This window comes from Hemiscyllium ocellatum, chromosome 1 (genome assembly GCF_020745735.1).
Source record: "Hemiscyllium ocellatum isolate sHemOce1 chromosome 1, sHemOce1.pat.X.cur, whole genome shotgun sequence".
In the NCBI taxonomy this organism is placed as follows: Eukaryota; Metazoa; Chordata; class Chondrichthyes; order Orectolobiformes; family Hemiscylliidae; genus Hemiscyllium; species Hemiscyllium ocellatum.
The window spans coordinates 69,608,748-69,627,991 of record NC_083401.1 but is presented as its reverse complement, the minus strand read 5'-3'; the positions used below and the strand labels follow the sequence as shown (position 1 = coordinate 69,627,991).

The 19,244-nt window shown below is 40.7% G+C and overlaps 1 protein-coding gene across 1 annotated transcript in view; it reads right to left on the bottom strand.

The window, feature by feature from the left end:
• Window positions 1-19,244, bottom strand: part of atp8b5b (ATPase phospholipid transporting 8B5b) — a 206,312-nt gene that overhangs the window by 27,901 nt on the left and 159,167 nt on the right. Inside the window, exon 20 of the mRNA XM_060849059.1 lies at window positions 13,094-13,223. Within this exon, the coding sequence (XP_060705042.1) occupies window positions 13,094-13,223 (130 nt within the window). The remainder of the gene's footprint in view (window positions 1-13,093; window positions 13,224-19,244) is intronic.

Here is a 19,244-nt window from a genome sequence, read left to right as displayed (position 1 = left end):
ACCCGATGAACAGCTTCTTTGTGAAAGAAGAAAGGTGGCAAAGCAGCAAAAAGTAGATGTCTTTTTAAAGCCAACCCCCAAGAAACAGTCTGACGACAATGAACCACAGCCATCCATTTCTGAAATAAATATTTTCTTTCGTCATAACCCTGCATCCATAACTGCACTGGAAGTAATGATGATGCTGATGATGACCCTCATACCCTTAATATAGTACTGGAACTCAGCAAACTCAGAAACTCCTGAAAGAGTTAAATTTATTGTATTATTTCATTAAAATATATGATTTTAACATTTACTTGTGTTAGGCTAGGTGGCTTGCCCAACTATTTTTCCCATAGACGTTATTTCTATTGCGTGATTTCACATAACACGAGCTTGCATGAGAATGCAACAACTGCGTTACAGTAGAACAGACTAAACAGTTTAACAACAACTCAGGCAATGCCATTTTCAAAGACCAAGATCAATAAGCTGAATATTTAGTATCTAGGTGAATGTGTTTATTGAAATGAAGCAATTAAGAAGGTTCTGCCTGCTCTCATCTGTGATGTGGATATTGCTGCAAATCTTCAAAAGATTCAACTGCTATGTAACCACTTGGAAAGCAGATTTCCAGAAGAGGAATTATGACAGTGTCATGCATTTGCTAAGGCTGCAATCGCTGACACAACCAATTATGAATTTTGAAAATACAATATTATGGGACTAATATCAAAATAGCCCACTTTTATATATTAAATTACTTACAGTGTGGAAACAGGCCCTTCGGCCCAACAGGTCCACACTGACCCTTCGAAGGCAACCCACCCAGACCCATTCCTCTACATTTACCCCTTCACTGAACACTAGGGGCAATTTAACATTGTCAATTCACCTGACCTGCACATTTTGGGACTGTGGGAGGAAACCAGAGCACCCTGAGGAAACCCATGCACACATGGGGAGAATGTGCCTGAGGCGGGAATTGAACCCGGGTCTGTGAGGCAGCAGTGCTAACCACTGTGCCACCGTGCCGCCCATTATACCCAACTATGGTGAACATATGGCCAAAGACATATGTGAGGAATACTCTGAGTTCAAATTTATAGTTGTGAAAAAATCAGACATTTAGTCATTTAATGAACTGTGCCCTAAAACAATGACCAGTTTCAAGAAATGTCCATTCTTCTAAACATTTGTACAACATTTCAGTCATTAAATGCTGACTGTGAGTGTGGATTTAGCCACAGCAATTTAATTAAGTGCAAATCCAGAAATAGATTAGAAATAGGCCACTTACACAACTTGATGTCAATTAACTTGTATATTTCATCTGGACAAAATATCAACACAATTAAAGGCAGGCGAGAAAAGTTCCCAACAAAAGATTGAATAAATTACTAGTATCTCTTTTGGTCATTCAGTATATGTGGTGTACACACTGCCCTCACTAAACAGTCCTCAGATTATCAGCTGAACACCTATAACTAGTAGAATACCTATAACTGTAAAATAATATGAATATACATTTTTAATATTTCACATCGTGTAATACTGCTATATGCAGGCAGAATGCCTGTGTATGTCAGGGATGTCCACAAATGAATTTAAAATGTAATATATATAATAAACAAACTTTGAAACAAATCACAATTTCACTTCTGCTCAGTGTGGACAATATACCACTCAAACTATTCAAGCATAGACAAAATAGAGGGAACGCTGTTTCCAGATGAAGTGGTGATGTATGTGTACTTTTGTTCAAGTTACTCTGTTGCATGTTCTGACCACAATGTGCAATTCCTTACATTTAGGAGAACAAATATGAATTGGTGACAGCTTTACAGAACACTTTTGTTCAATCTGCAAGCATGATTCCAAACTCTTAGTGGTTGGTCATTTTAATTCTCCACCTTGCACTCATGCTGACATTTCTTCCTGACTTTTCCAATGAAGCTCAACAAATAGCACTTCATTTTCCATGCCTTTTAAACTCGACATTAAGTTCAATAATTTCAGACCATAAATTCTCCCCTTCCATTTAGTTTCCTTTTCTTTCATGCTTTGGTTTTCTCTTATCTTTGCTTTCAGACCGTAGCACACCTTCCTGAGGCATATCTTTTGTTTTGTTTCTTCTTTTCTTCATCATCAACATTCCCTTTGCCCAAGATTAAATCTTGAATCAGTCAACCTTTCCTGTCTTCCACCCTATCACAAATCTTCCATGCCCTTGTCCCATCCACTCCTTACTCAAAAAGCTTATTACATCAGTAACATTTTCCAAGGTGAAGAAATGTACAATTTTTAACAGATTTTAGCAGAAAAGATTACGAAGTTGTCTTCCTTTTCAGGCTATTGATTCCAATGATCTCACATGGTCAAGTGTTTTTAACCTAGGGCATGGACTGTTGCCTATGTGAGTCAAGATAAATTAGGATTGAATAGAACTAGTACGAATTAGGTTTGTAAGTGTACTTTTGTCAATTTTAATCTTTCCTATATTACTTTTATTGGATGGTGTGATGGTTAAATTGATACTGTGATTCGATTTAAAAAAGAATTGAGTGGTTTCTGTAACAGCAGCAACACAGAATGTTAAATTGAATCATGGTATGTTGAACTTCTATTCCTATTTATCTAGAAAAACTGAATGGAAGGTCTTATTTAATCAACTTGCTGTGATATGTTATGACACACCTCCATAGCCTGAAGTCAGACTTGAATCCAGACCTTTGATTGGTACATGACCACTGCACGACAAGACCCCTAGAAAGGTATTTATTAGTTAAGCATTTCTTCTGATCTTTAATTGATTTCAGAAGTGCAATTACAGGAATGTAGAATGGCAATTTGGCATCCTGAAAGGTACACATCTGTTTACAAACATGTATACCTCAGCAGAGACAGTGAAGCAGAAGTAATACTGGACGTGTTAAACTTGACTTCTTGTACCTGATCATCCACACTATATCCCAGATTTGGTTGTGTTGCACAAACTCAATTATTTATCAATCAAAATTAGTATCCAGTATTGTATGTAGGACTCCAATTCTACTTTAACTATGTATTGTGTAGATTGTCTATGTACATCCCATTCAATAACACCCGTGAAAATAACAGAATAGGAAGCTAAGGTTAACATAAACAGAAATATCTGGAAGAAGTCTGGCAGCATCTGTGGAGAGAAAGCAAAATCAACATTTCAGGTCCAGTGACTCTTAGAAGCATACAATCATTTTATAGTACAATAGGAGGCCATTTGATCCATTGTGTCTGTACTGGTTCCTGAAAGAGCTACCCAGCTGGTCCTACTGTCCAGTCCTATCTCTGTAGCCCTCTAAATTCATGACTTTCAAATATATTTCCAACTTTTTTTTGGAAACCTCCTATGCAATTTGCCCCCACCACTCTCCCAGGCAGTGCATTCTAAATCCTAACAACTCTCTGAGTAAAAAAGTTTCTCCTCATCTGACTCCTGTCTTGCTGACAATCTTGAAATTATGATCTCTAGTGACTGACATACTGACTAGTAGAAACAGAATATCCCTTTTTACCCTGACAAAATTGTTCATAATTTTGAACATGTCAATAAACTCACCTTTTCAAATTGTCTGCTTCAAGGAAAATAAACCCAATATATTTCATCTTTCTTTGTATTTTAAATCCCTTATTCCTGATATCATTCTAATAAATCTGCGAGAGGTCCCGGGATCCTAAACAGAACTCCCACGGGAGGCTCTGAATGATTCTGGGACACTGTGACACACACAGATGTTTGAGCAAACGATGTGAATAGGTGGCGCTCGCAATAAAGTAAAAAGGTTGAAGCTTCGAAAAAGTAAAAAGGTGATTTTTTACTTTGAGTCGGACAACTCCGTGCACAGGATCAAGGTAAGAACCTTCTCTGGTATTTTGGGGTTTTCGCGGAATTGAGAAGGGTACACTGCCTTGTCGACTCGGTGGTTGTGACAGGTAACCGGGATACAAGGGTTAATTGAGTAACCAGAGTGTAGGTTAGCCTGAAGACCAACCATGGGTGGCCGAGGTTCCAGGTCTAAAAAGGAACGGGAAAACGAAACCCCACAGATTCCCCTTAATAGTCCGTTGGGACGAAAATTGGGGAATTGGAGTCCCTACGAAAGTCGGGGCTTAAAGAAAAAGGAAATGATAAAATACTGTTGTTTTGTTTGGGTAAAAGAACCCATCCGTCCGCCATCAGTGATCTGGCCAAAATTTGGATCGGACGAGGATTGGGTTTGTCAAATTTTAAATGATTATGTAAAGGATAAACAGTATCCAGGTTTAAAGGAGAGCGAGTATGCTGCATGTTGGGTAGGGAACCTGACAGCAACTGCTCCAATCCCAGTACCCTTATATCCTTTAACTCCACTGAATGAGAGTAAGTGGGAAGTGTTAGAGAACTTACCCCCGCCTGTGGCACCCCCGCCATATGCTCTTCAGGAGGAACAACGGCAGCGGCCGTTGGAGAATCGGGAGCGGGATCCAGGGGATCTGGCGAAGGGGACGTGGAAGTCACAGCAGCAGGGGCTGAGGGGGTAAGGAGATCTGCACGACTAAAGGAGAGAGAGATGAGGGGAAAAGGTGATAAAGAAGTAGTGAGACTGTGTCCCCTACGGGAGGTCCCGTTTGGGGAAACGGACCACAGGATTTGTTGTAGCCCCATTAAACTCAAATTATATAAGACAACTGAAGTTTATTTTTTACCAGCAGCTTGCAGTAAGACCGACAGAGAGAGAGAGAGTGCGAGAACTGCTCGCAAAACATTTAACCCTCTGTGATTCGGTTTGAATGCACATTGGTTTGTTGGTGATTGAATGAGGAAGTTTTATTCACTGGAGCTTGAGTTCCAGGATTGTTTTAAATGTGATCTTTATGTAAACTTAACATGATTTATTTTCAATATGTGAAGGACAGTTATAGTTTCAGTTCAACAGTAGACTGTCGGGAAAAAAAAGACGATAACTTCCATGGTTATTATCTGAGACCTTGGATTCGGCCATTAGAATTTTTTTTTAAAAACTTGAATTGACAAATTATTGTAAGACAGCTCTGATTATTTTACGACCTAAAGTGTTGTAATTGAGAAATAATTGGTCAGGAGTACATAAGAAAACTAATTTTGGATCTAAATTAGGGTACAAAATCTGGGTGGATTACAGTGGATTTTAAAATTGGGAACTGTATGCATTTTACATTTTAAATATTAAATACTGAATAAATGGACGTAAATATATAAATATGTTTACAAGTTAGGAACAGGCTTTAAAGTTAGTCAAGCATGAATTAATAAATTGGTGTTTGAGGATATGAGAAGCTAGGAACATTGCAATATTTCTTAAAAAAAAGGAAGAACGTATCGACTAAAGTGCCGATAGGGGACAAGGAGATTGGGTTTGTGTGTGACCCCCTCACCAGTGGGGAGGTCGGAACATTTAGAAGGAAATGACGGTCCTGGATGAGAATCCGATAGGATTGTCAAGAACAAATTAATTTTTGAGGCCCAGTCTGTATATGTGGGCTGAGTTAATGTCTATTTTTGAATATACTATTTACTGGGGGAGAAAGGAGACTTATATGGGGATACTGGATAGGGAAAGTGTTAATTGAGATTAAAAAAAACTAGTAGCAGTGCCGGTATTAAGCTTGCCGGACAATTTGACATGAGAGGGGGATGGTTAGGGGTGAAGACAAATATCCCCTTCAGAACCCTAACTGGGACCACCACAATATAGAAGGGTGGAATAATATGTTAGACATGCAAAATTTGATAATCCAAGGGATACAAACTTGCATCCCCAAACAACAAAATTTAGCCAAGGTTTTCGACCTGAGGCAGGGAAAGGACGAGTCTCCCTGTGCATTCTTACACAGATTAAGGGAGTCGGTTAGGAAATGTTCGGGTATAGACCCAGATGGGGAAATAGGATGACGGATGGTAAAGGTTCACTTCGTGACAAAGGCATGGCCTGATATCCAGAAGAAGTTACAGAAGATAGAGGACGGGAACGGTAGAAATGAGTCGGAGTTGTTACAGGAGGTTCAGAAAGTATTTGTATAGAGAGACATAATGGCGGAGGAACGGAAGGCTAAGATAATGGTAGCAGTAGTAAGGAAGGACTGTATGAAAAACAAAAGGAGTCGGATAAATAAGGTGGTTATCTAAATCTGAATATTTATGTCTTTGTGGGCCGGCCCCCGATAGGAATTTTGTGTTGGTGAAGATTTATGTGTGTCTTTGTGTGTGTAAATTTGATTGTAAAAAGGTCTCTGTGGATGTGAGAATTTGTGTTTGTGTATGGATTTTTTTTTAAAAAAGGCTTCTCAGCTAACATGCAGTTTAACACTTTGTGCTCTGGCTTGAATTCATCTGTTTGTTAATGGTTTTATGTGTGAAACTTGTTGTTTGTCATTTGATTCAGTGTGCTATTTTTTATTGTAATTTTATGAATGCTCAACGTTATTTTTTTTCTCATGATATGATTTTATTAGAACTTAAGGAGGACCCTGATACTGGGAGAAAACAGCAGTATAGGTGGACTGTCTTAGCTGAAGGTTTTACCGAGTCACCAAACTTGTTTGGACAGATCCTAGAACAAGTTCTTGAGGGCTTGACTTTAAGACCAACTTTAAAGTTAATTCAGTATGTGGACGACCTCCTGTTGTCCGGTCCCACCCAAATTGACATACAGCAGGGAACCAATGATTTATTAAACTACCTTGCAGTGAAGGGATTGCGAGTTAGTCAGAACAAACTACAGTATGTGGAACGGGAAGTAAGATATTTAGGACATCTAATCAGTCAGGGACAGAAGAGAATAAGCCCCGAAAGAATAAAAGGAATTGTAGAATTAGGATTACCCAGAACTAAAAGAGAACTCAGAAAGTTCCTGGGTTTGCTGGGTTATTGCAGACTCTGGATAGATGACTATGCTATTCTTACAAAAAAGCTATATCTACAGCTAACAGAAGAAGCTCCGGACAGGGTTAAATGGGACCCAGAAGGAAAAATGCTGATTGAAACTTTAAAAGAAAAATTAGTTACAGCACCCGTTTTGAGCTTGCCAAATTTTAATAAAGATTTTAGACTATTTGTTAATGCCAAAAGCGGGACAGCTTTTGGGGTCTTAACTCAAGAATGGCGGGGGGGGGGCATAGAAAACCTGTAGCTTTCCTCTCCAAAATTCTAGACCCTGTCTCACGGGGTTGGCCTGAATGCGTTCAAGCAGTAGCAGCCACTGCTAAACTAGTGGAAGAAAGCCAGAAACTGACGTTTGGAGCACCACTGACTGTGGTTACTCCTCACCAAGTCCGCACTATTCTGAATCAAAAAGCGGGACGATGGCTCACAGACTCCCGAATCCTGAAATATGAGGCAGTGCTCTTAGATAGAGAGGACCTTACGATAGAGGTGGGAGCATGTTCAAATCCGGCTGACTTCTTATGGAAAGGAGGACCATTCATGAGATTGAGTGCAAGGTAGTAATAAGTTAGAACAATTCCAAATTCACACGACATGAGGGGTGGTATCCACCTTCAGGAAAATGAGGCAGGGGAGCAGGGGCTCCAGGGGCAAATGTACCCAGTTACAGAGAGATAGGCTGTCAGTGAGGCAGGGGAGCAGTGGCTCCGGAACAGATGTACAAAGAAATAGGCTGCTGATAAGGCAGGGGGGAACAGAAACTCTGAGGGTAGATGCGAATTAATATGGGTAACTTGAGAGTGAGTTTCAGGACATTGAGACAGTAAGTAGACTGTATTGCGCTGAGATTGTTCGTGGGGGCTATACGGCGCGTAGGGCCGCATTGAAAAACAGTAGGTAGGGAGCGGGAGCTCCGGGGGTGGATGCGCCCAGACACAGGGAAAACATTACATTTGACAACTGCGATGTGCTTGAAAGAATTAAAATGTTACTGACAACCGACCCTGAACAGTTCCATATGTAGAGCAGTGACCTCCGGGAAAAAGGGGGGAAGATCTGCCACATGGGGACTGCCCAGCAGTACTGGAGACTGCGAGTGGAGATAGTTGGGGAAAAGAATTAGCACTTGAAGACCTGGTGGTCGAGGGGAGGTCGCTATGAGCTCCGATGCGCAGACACAGGAGACAGTGACAGGCAGACATAGACAGAGAGACCAACACCGTATGAGAGAGAGAGAGAGAGAGACTGGCTGTGTGTGAGGACCTACAGAGAGAGAACGGAAGCTATTACATTTTGTTGTGTTTCTGGCTGAGAGTCATCTGTTCGTTAGTGCATGAATGTTTGAGTGTTTATCACCTAGAGCTTGAGTCACGAGATATGTGTATCTGTAAATATGTTGAGACCCTGGGCTTCGCTGTTTCTCGTTTACTTCACCAGGGACTCCTGACTCAGACACCACCTCTGGATTTCGCTGTGCACACTATTGAACCCGGTGAAGGGGTTTTGATCAAACATTGACAACAGTTAACTCTCGAACTTGTGTGGGACGGCCCGTTCCTAGTACTCCTCACCATTGAACGGCGGAGAAAAGCTGGCAAATGGCCAGTCACCTCTCCAGTTAAGAAAGGAGTCTGGACAGCCGAATCAACACGTGACCCACTATAACTCAGACTGAACAGACTTTGATTAACTGACTATACTATGGCGACGTGAGTGCGGGGACTGTTTCTTCAGAATTGTATGTTAATCTTGTTTTGTGCTTTGATATATTGTTTAAGTTCTTAGCACTAGTCAGAATTATGCTGCTATTCCTGTTACTTCTGAGTTTTGCTCATATATCTTTTTCAGATGTTGTGTTATAAAAATTGATGCTTGCAGCCTAAGTAGAATGCCCAGATGTAGAGTTTCAAAGGGAATATCTTTCCTCCAAGATATTTCTTCACACCCTACCGAACCGCAAAAGCCACCGCCTAGCATCACTATCCATAGAGCCCCCTTTAGCCCAGCCCTAAACTGTTTTGACAGGAAGTGTCATCCTATATATATCTCACCATTAAAAATGCTTCCTCTGAAGACTCATTTCCCCATAAAAATGGGTCCCAACTCCTTAGTAAAGATTTAAAGATAGAGATGACAGTGTATGGGAAGCGTTTTGTGGGCTGCTATTTTTGAATTGGTGTCGGACGGGGACAGCCTTTGGGATTCCTTGATTCTAAACTGCAACCTTTAACCCCTTACACTGATCCAAAGTCAATGCAGATTATAGAGGTTAAAGACCTGAGACAGACTCTTGAAATAGAAACAGGATATGGATAAACAAATGCCTGGATTGAATGGGTTAAATATACTGTAAAAAGTCTGAACAAAAGCAATTGCTATGCATGTGCCTCCGGTAGGACAGTGTCTCAGGTAGTTCCCTTTCCGCTCGGGTGGGAGCGAAACAAACAGGGCATGGAATGCATGATAGCCCTATATCAAGATGAGACTGCATGGAAAAATCCAAATTGTGCCTCTTTGTCTTTGATGTTCTCTTCCTTAAAAGGACATAAGAGGCAAGCTCCCCCCTGTGTTTTCTGCCGCTGTTGGGAATCACACATCGTGTGTTTATAGACAGGATGGATCTATTGATTTGGGGGAGCTGAGATTGTGTTCGGTGATTAAAAACGTTACTGAAGCAGTGGAAGGAAGAAATTACTCATCTTTAAACGTTCCCCGAGCGGATCTGTGGTGGTATTGTGGAGGAAAACTACTGAGACCCACCCTGCCCCCTGATTGGAAGGGGATATGTGCAATTGTACAATTGGCAATACCATTCACCTTGGCATTTGAAAGAGAACAGTTATTTGGGAGAAATGGAAGAGATAAGAGATCACTGCTACCCACTTCTGTTGATGAAAGGATTTATCTTGATTCAATAGGGGTCCCTAGGGGGGGGTGCCTGATGAGTTCAAAGCTCGTAACCAGACTTCAGCAGGCTTTGAATCATCCCTATTCTGGTGGGTTACTATTAATAAGAATGTGGATTGGATAAACTACATTTATTATAACCAAGCACGGTTTATTAACCATACTAGAGATGCAGTAAAGGGTTTGGCCGAATAACTGGATGCCACCAGTCGTATGGCTTGGGAAAATAGACTGGCCTTGGACATGCTCTTAGCTGAAAAGGGGGGCATTTGTGTCATGATAGGCTCTCAATGTTGTACTTTTATTCCCAACAATACGGCCCCTGATGGCTTGGTGACCTGTGCCCTGGAAGGTCTCCAGGCACTGGCTGATGAGATAGCTGAGAATTCAGGTGTAAATACTAATTGGACTGGCTGGCTAGAGCGGTGGTTCGATAAATGGAAGAGGGTGATGGTCTCAGTGGTGATTACACTTCTGTTGGTAATTGGGATTTTAGTTGCTTTGGGCTGTTGTATAATTCCATGTCTGCGTGGTCTAATTACCCGCCTTATTGAGACTACTTTGATTAAGAGTGACCCGCATACAGTTGTGGGCATTCACCTTCAAGCTGATGCAAATGATCCTGAGGCTGATTAGAATAGACAGGCCATGATTATGTTGCAGAAATTACAGACTGTATAAAAAGACAGGGGGGATTGATATGGTTAATGTAATTTCTGCAGTTTCATGCATTCACACACACACACACACACACAACACACACACACACACCTCACACATAACCCACACACATACACACACCTACACACACACTCACTCACACACATACACACACCTACACACACACATACACATACACTCACTCACACACACACACATACACACACACCCCCACACACACACACATACACACACACCCACACACACTCTCACACACACTCACTCACACACCTACACACACACTCACTGTACTAAAACTGAGGTTTAATGAATAAAAGCTAAATTATGACATTTTAATTAAAGAAATTGGCAGAGAAAAGCGTGAAATGCTTTAACCAATGGAATTGTCATTAATGATTTTTAATGTAAGAAAATCCATAGCGTGAGATGTTTAAACCAATGAAATTATCACCAATGTATTTGAATGGAAAAATAATGTATAAGTATCAGTGCTGTAAAATCTTCCGTTGCGACTTCCGAAGTCCTTTTTGGAACTCGCCCAATCTTCGAAGATTGAATAAACATCTGTTGCTCCATTTGTGTGTGTCTCGCAGTATTTCGATTTGCCACGGGAGAAGTGATAGCCGGTGGGAATAAGGGCTGATACCAGTCAACTTGGAGTTCGCCTTTTTGAACTTAACCTTGCAGACAGTCTCCCTTAATACAAGGGTTAAAGGACAGTCCGCGGTTGGCAGAGTTCGGAGGCAGGACCCGGTTGTTCTGAATCAGATCCCTAGAGTTAGAATAGTTAGCCAAGTGTCAGGAACTATTCTCCGGAGATTCAGAAAGCCTAGACAGAATTCACTTATAACACTAACAACTCTCTGAGTAAAAAAGTTTCTCCTCATCTGACTCCTGTCTTGCTGACAATCTTGAAATTATGATCTCTAGTGACTGACATACTGACTAGTAGAAACAGAATATCCCTTTTTACCCTGACAAAATTGTTCATAATTTTGAACATGTCAATAAACTCACCTTTTCAAATTCTCTGCTTCAAGGAAAATAAACCCAATATATTTCATCTTTCTTTGTATTTTAAATCCCTTATTCCTGATATCATTCTAATAAATCTGCTTTACACACTCTCCAAGGCTTTAACAACCTTCGTTAAATGTCCAAGAACTAAACACAATATTCAAAATGTGGTCTGACCAGTGATTTGTAGAGGTGCAGCATCACTTCCTTGCTTCTATTTATAAACCCAAGGATCCAATAAACCCTTATGCCCGAAACATTGATTCTCCTGCTCCTCGGATGCTGCCTCACCGTCTGTGCTTTTCCAGCACCACACTCTCGACTCTAATCTCCAGCATCTGCAGTCTTCACTTTCATCTAACTATTTCAATTAGCCTGGCCACCTTCAGGGAATCGAGCACTTGAAACTCAAAGTCTCTCTGCTCCAGTTCTTCCCTCAAATCTCTATAATATCTCTCCATATTTCTTCTACAAAAAAGTATTATCTCACATTTCTCTGCAGTGAAGTTCATCTGCCAGATAGGTGTCTGTCCATCTGGCCAACTTGCCAATGTCTCTCTGAGGTCACTCAGTGTCATCCTTACAATTCATTATTCTCTCTAGCTTAGTAGGGTTTGCAAATTTAGAAATTTTGCCCTCAACATCCATCTCAAAATCATTGGGAACACCACTTCAACTTGTCTCCAGTTTGAGAAATGCCATCCATATCTACCTTCTGTTTCCTACCTTTTAGCTCAGTTCTAATCTATGCTGCCAAGTACTCATCAATCCCAAACCCAAACGTTTACAATTTGCTAATGGTTCTGAAGGTGGTTCACTGAACCCGAAATGTTTTTCTGCTTTCTTTCCACAGTTGCTGCCATTCTCTAGCTATTTCTGTTCTTGTTTCAGATTTCCAGAATTCAGTTTTTTTCTGTGCTTTGTTCAGGGTGCTAAGATATTTTGCAAGTGCTAGGAAGGTGCTGGATAGCTGAACTCTTCCCCACTGTGAGAGATATCATTCTTGCTTTTATGGAAACTTTGTATATAAAAAAAATCAGTGGAATGTGTGCTACATTGTACACAAATGTTAAGACTGATTTATCAAGAATGTCTGATAGACAGTCAGGAGACAGAAGACGATTTCCCAGTTAGGAAGCAACAATGGCTGACCACACCATTGAGAGGGATCACCATTATAAATAGATCACAATCATATTCAGACTGCCTGGATGGGGTCCACCTATTTAGGAACCTGTTTCTGGCAGTTGTTTGTTCTCATCAACTGAGAACATTCGGAGACTTTCCCACTGACCTCAAATCCTCCACCAGACTTGTCAACATATTATTAGAGGATTAAGCAGCGCAGCAATTCCAAGCTGCACAGTAAGTCTACCTTTGTTCTAGCTCTAATCAGATATCTCCACAAGATGACTAGAATGTTTTCAACCTCATCATATTCTCTGGGATAGCATTAGCTATCATGGAAATTGTACCACGTTTCTCAATAATCAAATTCAAATATTACTCTTCAATAAACAAAGGTAAATTACACCACCTTAAAGGTGTGATGCAAGGGTTTCTTACCAGTAAGTCTCCACTGATGACTAGCCCATACTCCCCATCAACATTTTCTTCAGGTATGAAAGTTGGTTTCTTTAACTGCTTGATGCTGATTTCTGTTTGGTCCTCCTTTCTCATTATTGCTGAAGCTTTTCTATGTATAGAAGAGTATGAATTATGTACCAAATACATGATGAAGGAAAACTTACAAAAATGTGTCATCCTTCTGAACACAAAGAGAAGTAGTAATTTGATTTGATGTAAGATATAGATTAAGTTCTCTCCACATTAAAATGTTAAATCATTAATTTTACTTTATCTACATAGGATACAAGCATAGAAATAGGCCTTTGGTCCAACCAGTTCAAGTCAGTGTTTATACACAAATTGAGAATTACTTAATGTAAATCAATAGAAACATAGAATATAGAATCAGGAGTCAGCCATTTGGCCCATCCAGACTGCTCCACCATTCAATATGATAGCTGATTATCCAAGTCAGTATTCCTGTATTTCTGCTTTCTCCCCATATTCTTTGATCCCTTTAGTCCCAAGAGCTAATCAACATCTTTCTTGAAATTCTTCAATACTTGGGCCTCAATAGTTTCCTACAGCACAGCATATCACTTTCTGGATGAAGACATTTCTCCTAATCTATCCTAAAAGATCTACCCCTTATCCTTAGACCATGACCGCTGGTTCTGGACTCCCCAGTCATTGAGAACATCAACATTTACCCTTTCTTAACCTGTTAGAGTTTTATACGTTTCTATGAGATCCTTCCCCAACCCCCTGTATTCTTCTAAACTCCGGAAAGTATTGTCCTAATTAATTCAGTCTTCTCCTGTTGGTCAGTACTGAGGAATCAGTCTGGTAAACGTTTTTGTACGCTCTCAATAGCCAATATATCCTTTTTTGGATAAGATCAAAACTACACACAATAATCCAGGTGTGGTCTTACCAAGATACAGTACAACTGCAGTAAGACGTCCCTGCACCTGAATTTGAATCCTTTCACTATAGAGGTCAAAGTATCATTTGCCTTCTTCAACACCGGCTGCATCTGCCTACATGTTTACTTTCGTTAGCTGGTGCATGAAGACACTATGCATTTTTTTTTCTCTCCGAGATACAGCTTTCCCTTCAATGCATCTGTACCATATCTTCAACCTCTCTTTCTCATAGGAAGCTCACATTCTCACAAATCTTACTGTAAAGAAGTTAGTTTCTGAATGTCCTATTAGATTTCTTGGTGACTATGATATTGATGGTCTATATGCTTAAACTCAAAAGAAGAAGCATTCTCTTTGTGTCCACTCCATCAAAACTTGCTATAAAATTAAATACCTTCACTAGGTCACCTTCTTTTAAGTCAGAAGCCTGTTGATTATGCCATGCATTTCTGGCATAATTCTTGTAAATCTTCTCTCTACCTTCTCCAAGCTTATAATATTACAAACTAATAAGAGTGCTAGAAGTGCATGGAGAAGAGTGTGGTCTGAAAAAGGTTTAATACAAACAGAAAATGCTGGATAAACATGGCAGGTCTGGAAGCATCTGGGTTCAGCTTTGAACTGTTCTGAAGAAGGGTTATATTGGTCTCAAAATGTTAACTATTCCACATTCCAAATTTGATGCCAGACCTGCTGAGTTTCTCCAAACCTTTCTGTTTTACGGATGTAGGTTTGCTCGCTGACCTGGAAGATTCATTTCCAGACGTTTCGTTACCCTAATAGGTAACATCTTCAGTGGGCCTCAGGCAAAGCACTGCTGAACATTCCTGCTTTCTATTTATATGTTTGGGTTTCTTTGGGTTGGACATATTATTTCCTGTGAAGTCATTTCCTGTTCCTTTTCTCAGGGGATGGTAGATGGGGGTCTGTTGATAGAGTTCCAGTTGGAATGCCATGCTTCTAGGAATTTTAGTGCATGTCTTTGTTTGGCTTATCCGAGGATGAATGTGTTGTCCCAGTGAATGTGGTATCCTTCCTCATTCGTATGTGAGGATAGTAGTAAGAGAGAGTCATGTCTTTTTGGTGTTCATGTATCCTGGTAGCTAGTTTTCTGCCTGTTTGTCCAATGTAGTGTTTGTTATAGTTCTTGCATTATATTTTGTAAATGACATTAGTTTTGCTTGTTGTCTGTATAGGGTCTTTCAAGTTCATTAGGTGTTGTTTTAGTGTGTTAGTGAGTTTGTGAGCTACCATGATGCCAAGCAAAACTAATGTCATTTACAAAATACCATACAAGGACTGTAACAAACACTACATTGGACAAACAGGCATAAAACTAGCCACCAGAATACATAAACACCAACGAACCACAAAGAGACATGATCCTCTCTCATTAGTATCCTCACATACGAATGAAGAAGGACACCACTGCGACTGGGACAACACATCCATTCTAGGATAAGCCAAAGAGAATTCCTAGAAGCATGGCATTCCGACTCTATCAACAAACACATCGAGTTAGACCCCATCTACCACCCCCTGAGAAAAGGAACAGGAAGTGACTTCACCATAGGAAATAACATCACGAACTTAAAGAAACTCAAACATATAAATAGAAAGCAGGAAACATCAGTAGCGCTTTGCCTGAGGCCCACTGAAGATGTTACCTAGTAGGGTGATGAAACATCTGGAAACGAACCTTCCACCTCAGCGAGCAAACCTACATTCAAAACCTCAACTTGAGCTACAAATCTTCTCAAAATTCGCTTTCTGTTTTACTTCAGTTTTTCAGCATCCACAGTATTTTATTTTTATTTAACACGACTTTCCTATTTTTTAATTGTATTCCTCTGGAAAAAAATGCCGAGTGCTTAATATCTTTTTAATGGTCTTGCTAACCTGTGATGATTTTGGTATATTTACATTCCAAGATTCCCTTGTTTCTCTGCTCCACGTTCATTTGCATCTTTCAAATAAAAGGTTCTTCTTAAAAAAAATCAGTGTTGATGTTTAATTGCCAATTATTTGTCCATTCTACAAGTTAACTTTAATACCTAAATACATAAACAGCCCAAAAACCTAAAGGAATAACATTTCTGTTCAAATTTAAGGACAAACTCCAGGAATTTTCCAGTAACCATCCCATCCGGAATAAGTGGTGCTGAGGAAGAGAATCCTTACTTTGCACATTTCTGAAAGATGATTGTAACACTCCTTCGGTATGGGAAGCCACTTCAGGTACCCACCTGCCTGAAGAGATCAATAATACTGGTGGGAAAATCCTGTTCCAGCTGGAACATGGAGGCTGCAGAGCCCCAATCTACTAAAAAGATAGAATGGCCAATTCAATAACATGGTGGTAAAAACCTCCTGTAAACATTTATATTTTAGGGAGTTCTAAGCAAATTTCAAACACTGCATCTCGGTCAGGCCTATTAACAGTTTTGCAAGCTGACAGATTGCAGGCTTAAGAAAATAACAATTTCTTCTCTCTGGCCATTGTTAGGCAGGCAGTGGGGTATACATAAAAGTCATTGGACAGTTGCGCACTTTGCATATTATGTATCTCCAATCATCTCTTTCAATCTGCATGCTATCATCACTGGAGGAGGGATCAAATCCCAGAAAAGAATAAAAAAGAGTAAAAGACTATAAAGAGTAAATCTTATGTATGATGCATACTGTCCAACTAATCTTGCATACTTCAAATTGGAGGTCCAGTCAGCATGTTTATTTCCATGAATTATGTTTTATTTCTGTGAAAATGCACTCCCCCCCTTTTTTTCCCAACCTTCATTTGACCAAAAGACCTCTAAAAAAATACAATTTTATTCACTTGTGAGACATGGGATTTATTGTCCATTCTGAGCTGTCCTTGAGAAAGTAGTGTTAAGTTGCCTTTTTGAGTCATTACAGTCCAGTTCAGGAAGGCAGACCCACAATGCTGTTTAGATTAGATTACTTACAGTGTGGAAACAGGCCCTTCGGCCCAACAAGTCCACACCGACCCGCCACCCGCTCATATATTTACCCCTTACCTAACACTACGGGCAATTTAACATGGCCAATTCACCTGGCCCATACATCTTTTGTGACTGTGGGAGGAAACCGGAGCACCTGGAGGAAACCCATGCAGACACGGGGAGAATGTGCAAACTCCACACAGTCAGTCGCCCGAGTCAGGATTTGAACCCGGGTCTCTGGCGCTGTGCCACCATGCCGTCCACTAAAGGTTAGGATGAAAGTTTCAGGATTTTAACCCAGCAACACTAAAATCATATGGCAAGTTGCTTGGGGGGTGGGGGATCTTGCAGAGAGTGGTATTTATATTCATCTACGGCCCTTGTCCTGCATATAGAAGTGGTTGTTGGTTTTGAATGTGTTGAATTTCACGTCTTGGTGAATTTCTGCAGTGGATCTTATAGATAGAACACAGAACATAATAGCGCAATACAGACCCTTTGGCCCTCAATGTTGCGCTGTTCTGTGGAACCAGTCTGAAGCCCATCCTCCCTACACTATTTCATTCTCGTCCATTTGCCTATCCAATGACCATTAAAATGCCCTCAAAGTTGGTGAGTCTGCTACTGTTGCAGGCAGTGCATTCCACATCCCAACTATTCTCTGAGTAAAGAAACCACTTCTGACATGTTTATCTATCACCCCTCAATTGAAAGCTATGCCCCCTCGTGCTAGCCATCGCCATCCAAGGAAAAAAGCTCTCACTGTCCAACCTATCTAACCCTTTGATTATCTTATACATCTCAATTAAGTCACCTCTCAACCTTCTTCTAACGAAAACAGCCTCAAGTCCCTCAGCCTTTCCTCATAAGACCTTCCCTCCAAACCAGGCAACATCCTAGTAAATCTCCTCTGAACCCTTTTCAAAGTTTCCACATCCTTCCTATAATGTGGTGACCAGAACTGTACACAATACTCCAAATGTGGCCGGACTAGAGTTTTATACAGCTGCCGCATGATCTCATGGTTCCAAAACCCAACCCCTCTAGCAACAAAAGCTAACACATCGTATGCGTTCTTAACAAAGCTATCAATCTGGCTGGCAACTTTCAAGGATTTATGTACCTGGGCACAGAGATCTCTCTGCTCACTGCCAAGGATCTTACCATTAGCCCAGTACTCTGCATTCCTGTTACTCCTTCCAATGTGAATCACCTCACATTTTTCCACATTAAACCCCATTTGCCCCCCCTCAGTCCAGCTATGCAGCTTATCTATGTCCCTCTGGAACCTACAACATCCTTCATCACAATCCACAACTCCACCAACCTTAGTGTCATGGGCAAATTTACTAATCCATCCTTCTATGCCCTCATCCAGGTCATTTAAAAAAAGGACAAACAACAGTGGACCCAAAACAGATCCTTGCTGTACCCCACTAGTAACTGAACTCGAGTACGAACATTTCCCATCAACCACCACCCTCTGCCTTCTTTCAGTTAGCCAATTTCTGATTCAAACCACTAAATCACCCTCAATCCCATGCCTCCATATTTTGTGCAAGGCCTATCATGGGGAACCTTATCAAATGTTTAGGTCAGAGTGGTGCTGGAAAAGCACAGCAGGTCAGGCAGCATCAGAGGAGCAGGAAAATCAGGCAAAAGCCCTTCATCAGGTTTCCAGCATCTGCAGTACTCACTTTTGCCTAACTTTATCAAATGCCTTACTGAAATCCATACATACCACATCAATTGCTTTTCCCTCATCTACCTGTTTGGTCACCTTCTCAAAGAGCTCAATAAGGTTTGTGAGGCATGACATACGCTTCACAAAACTGTGTTGACTATCTCTAATCAACTTATTCAACTGTAGATGATTATAAATCCTATCTCTTATAACCCTTTCCAGCACTTTACCCACAACTGGAGTAAGGCTCACAGGTCTCTTTTTCCCTTCTTGAACAAGGGAACAACAAGAAGGAAATAACCCCCTCTGCCTCATGAATAATCTGAATTTCATCCAGCTCCAGCTCCAATTCCCTAATGCGGCTTTCAAGGAGCTGGAGTTCGGTGCACTTCCCACAGATTGCTGCTGCTATGTCGTGTTTGTAGTGGAAGAACTGAATGTTTGTGGATGTGGTACCAATCAAATGACCTGCTTTGGACTGTTTCTTCAGTGTAATTTCAACTGCAACCATCAGCACAAGTAGAAGCATTCCATATTATTCCAGACTTGTACATTGTAGGTGATGAACTGACTTT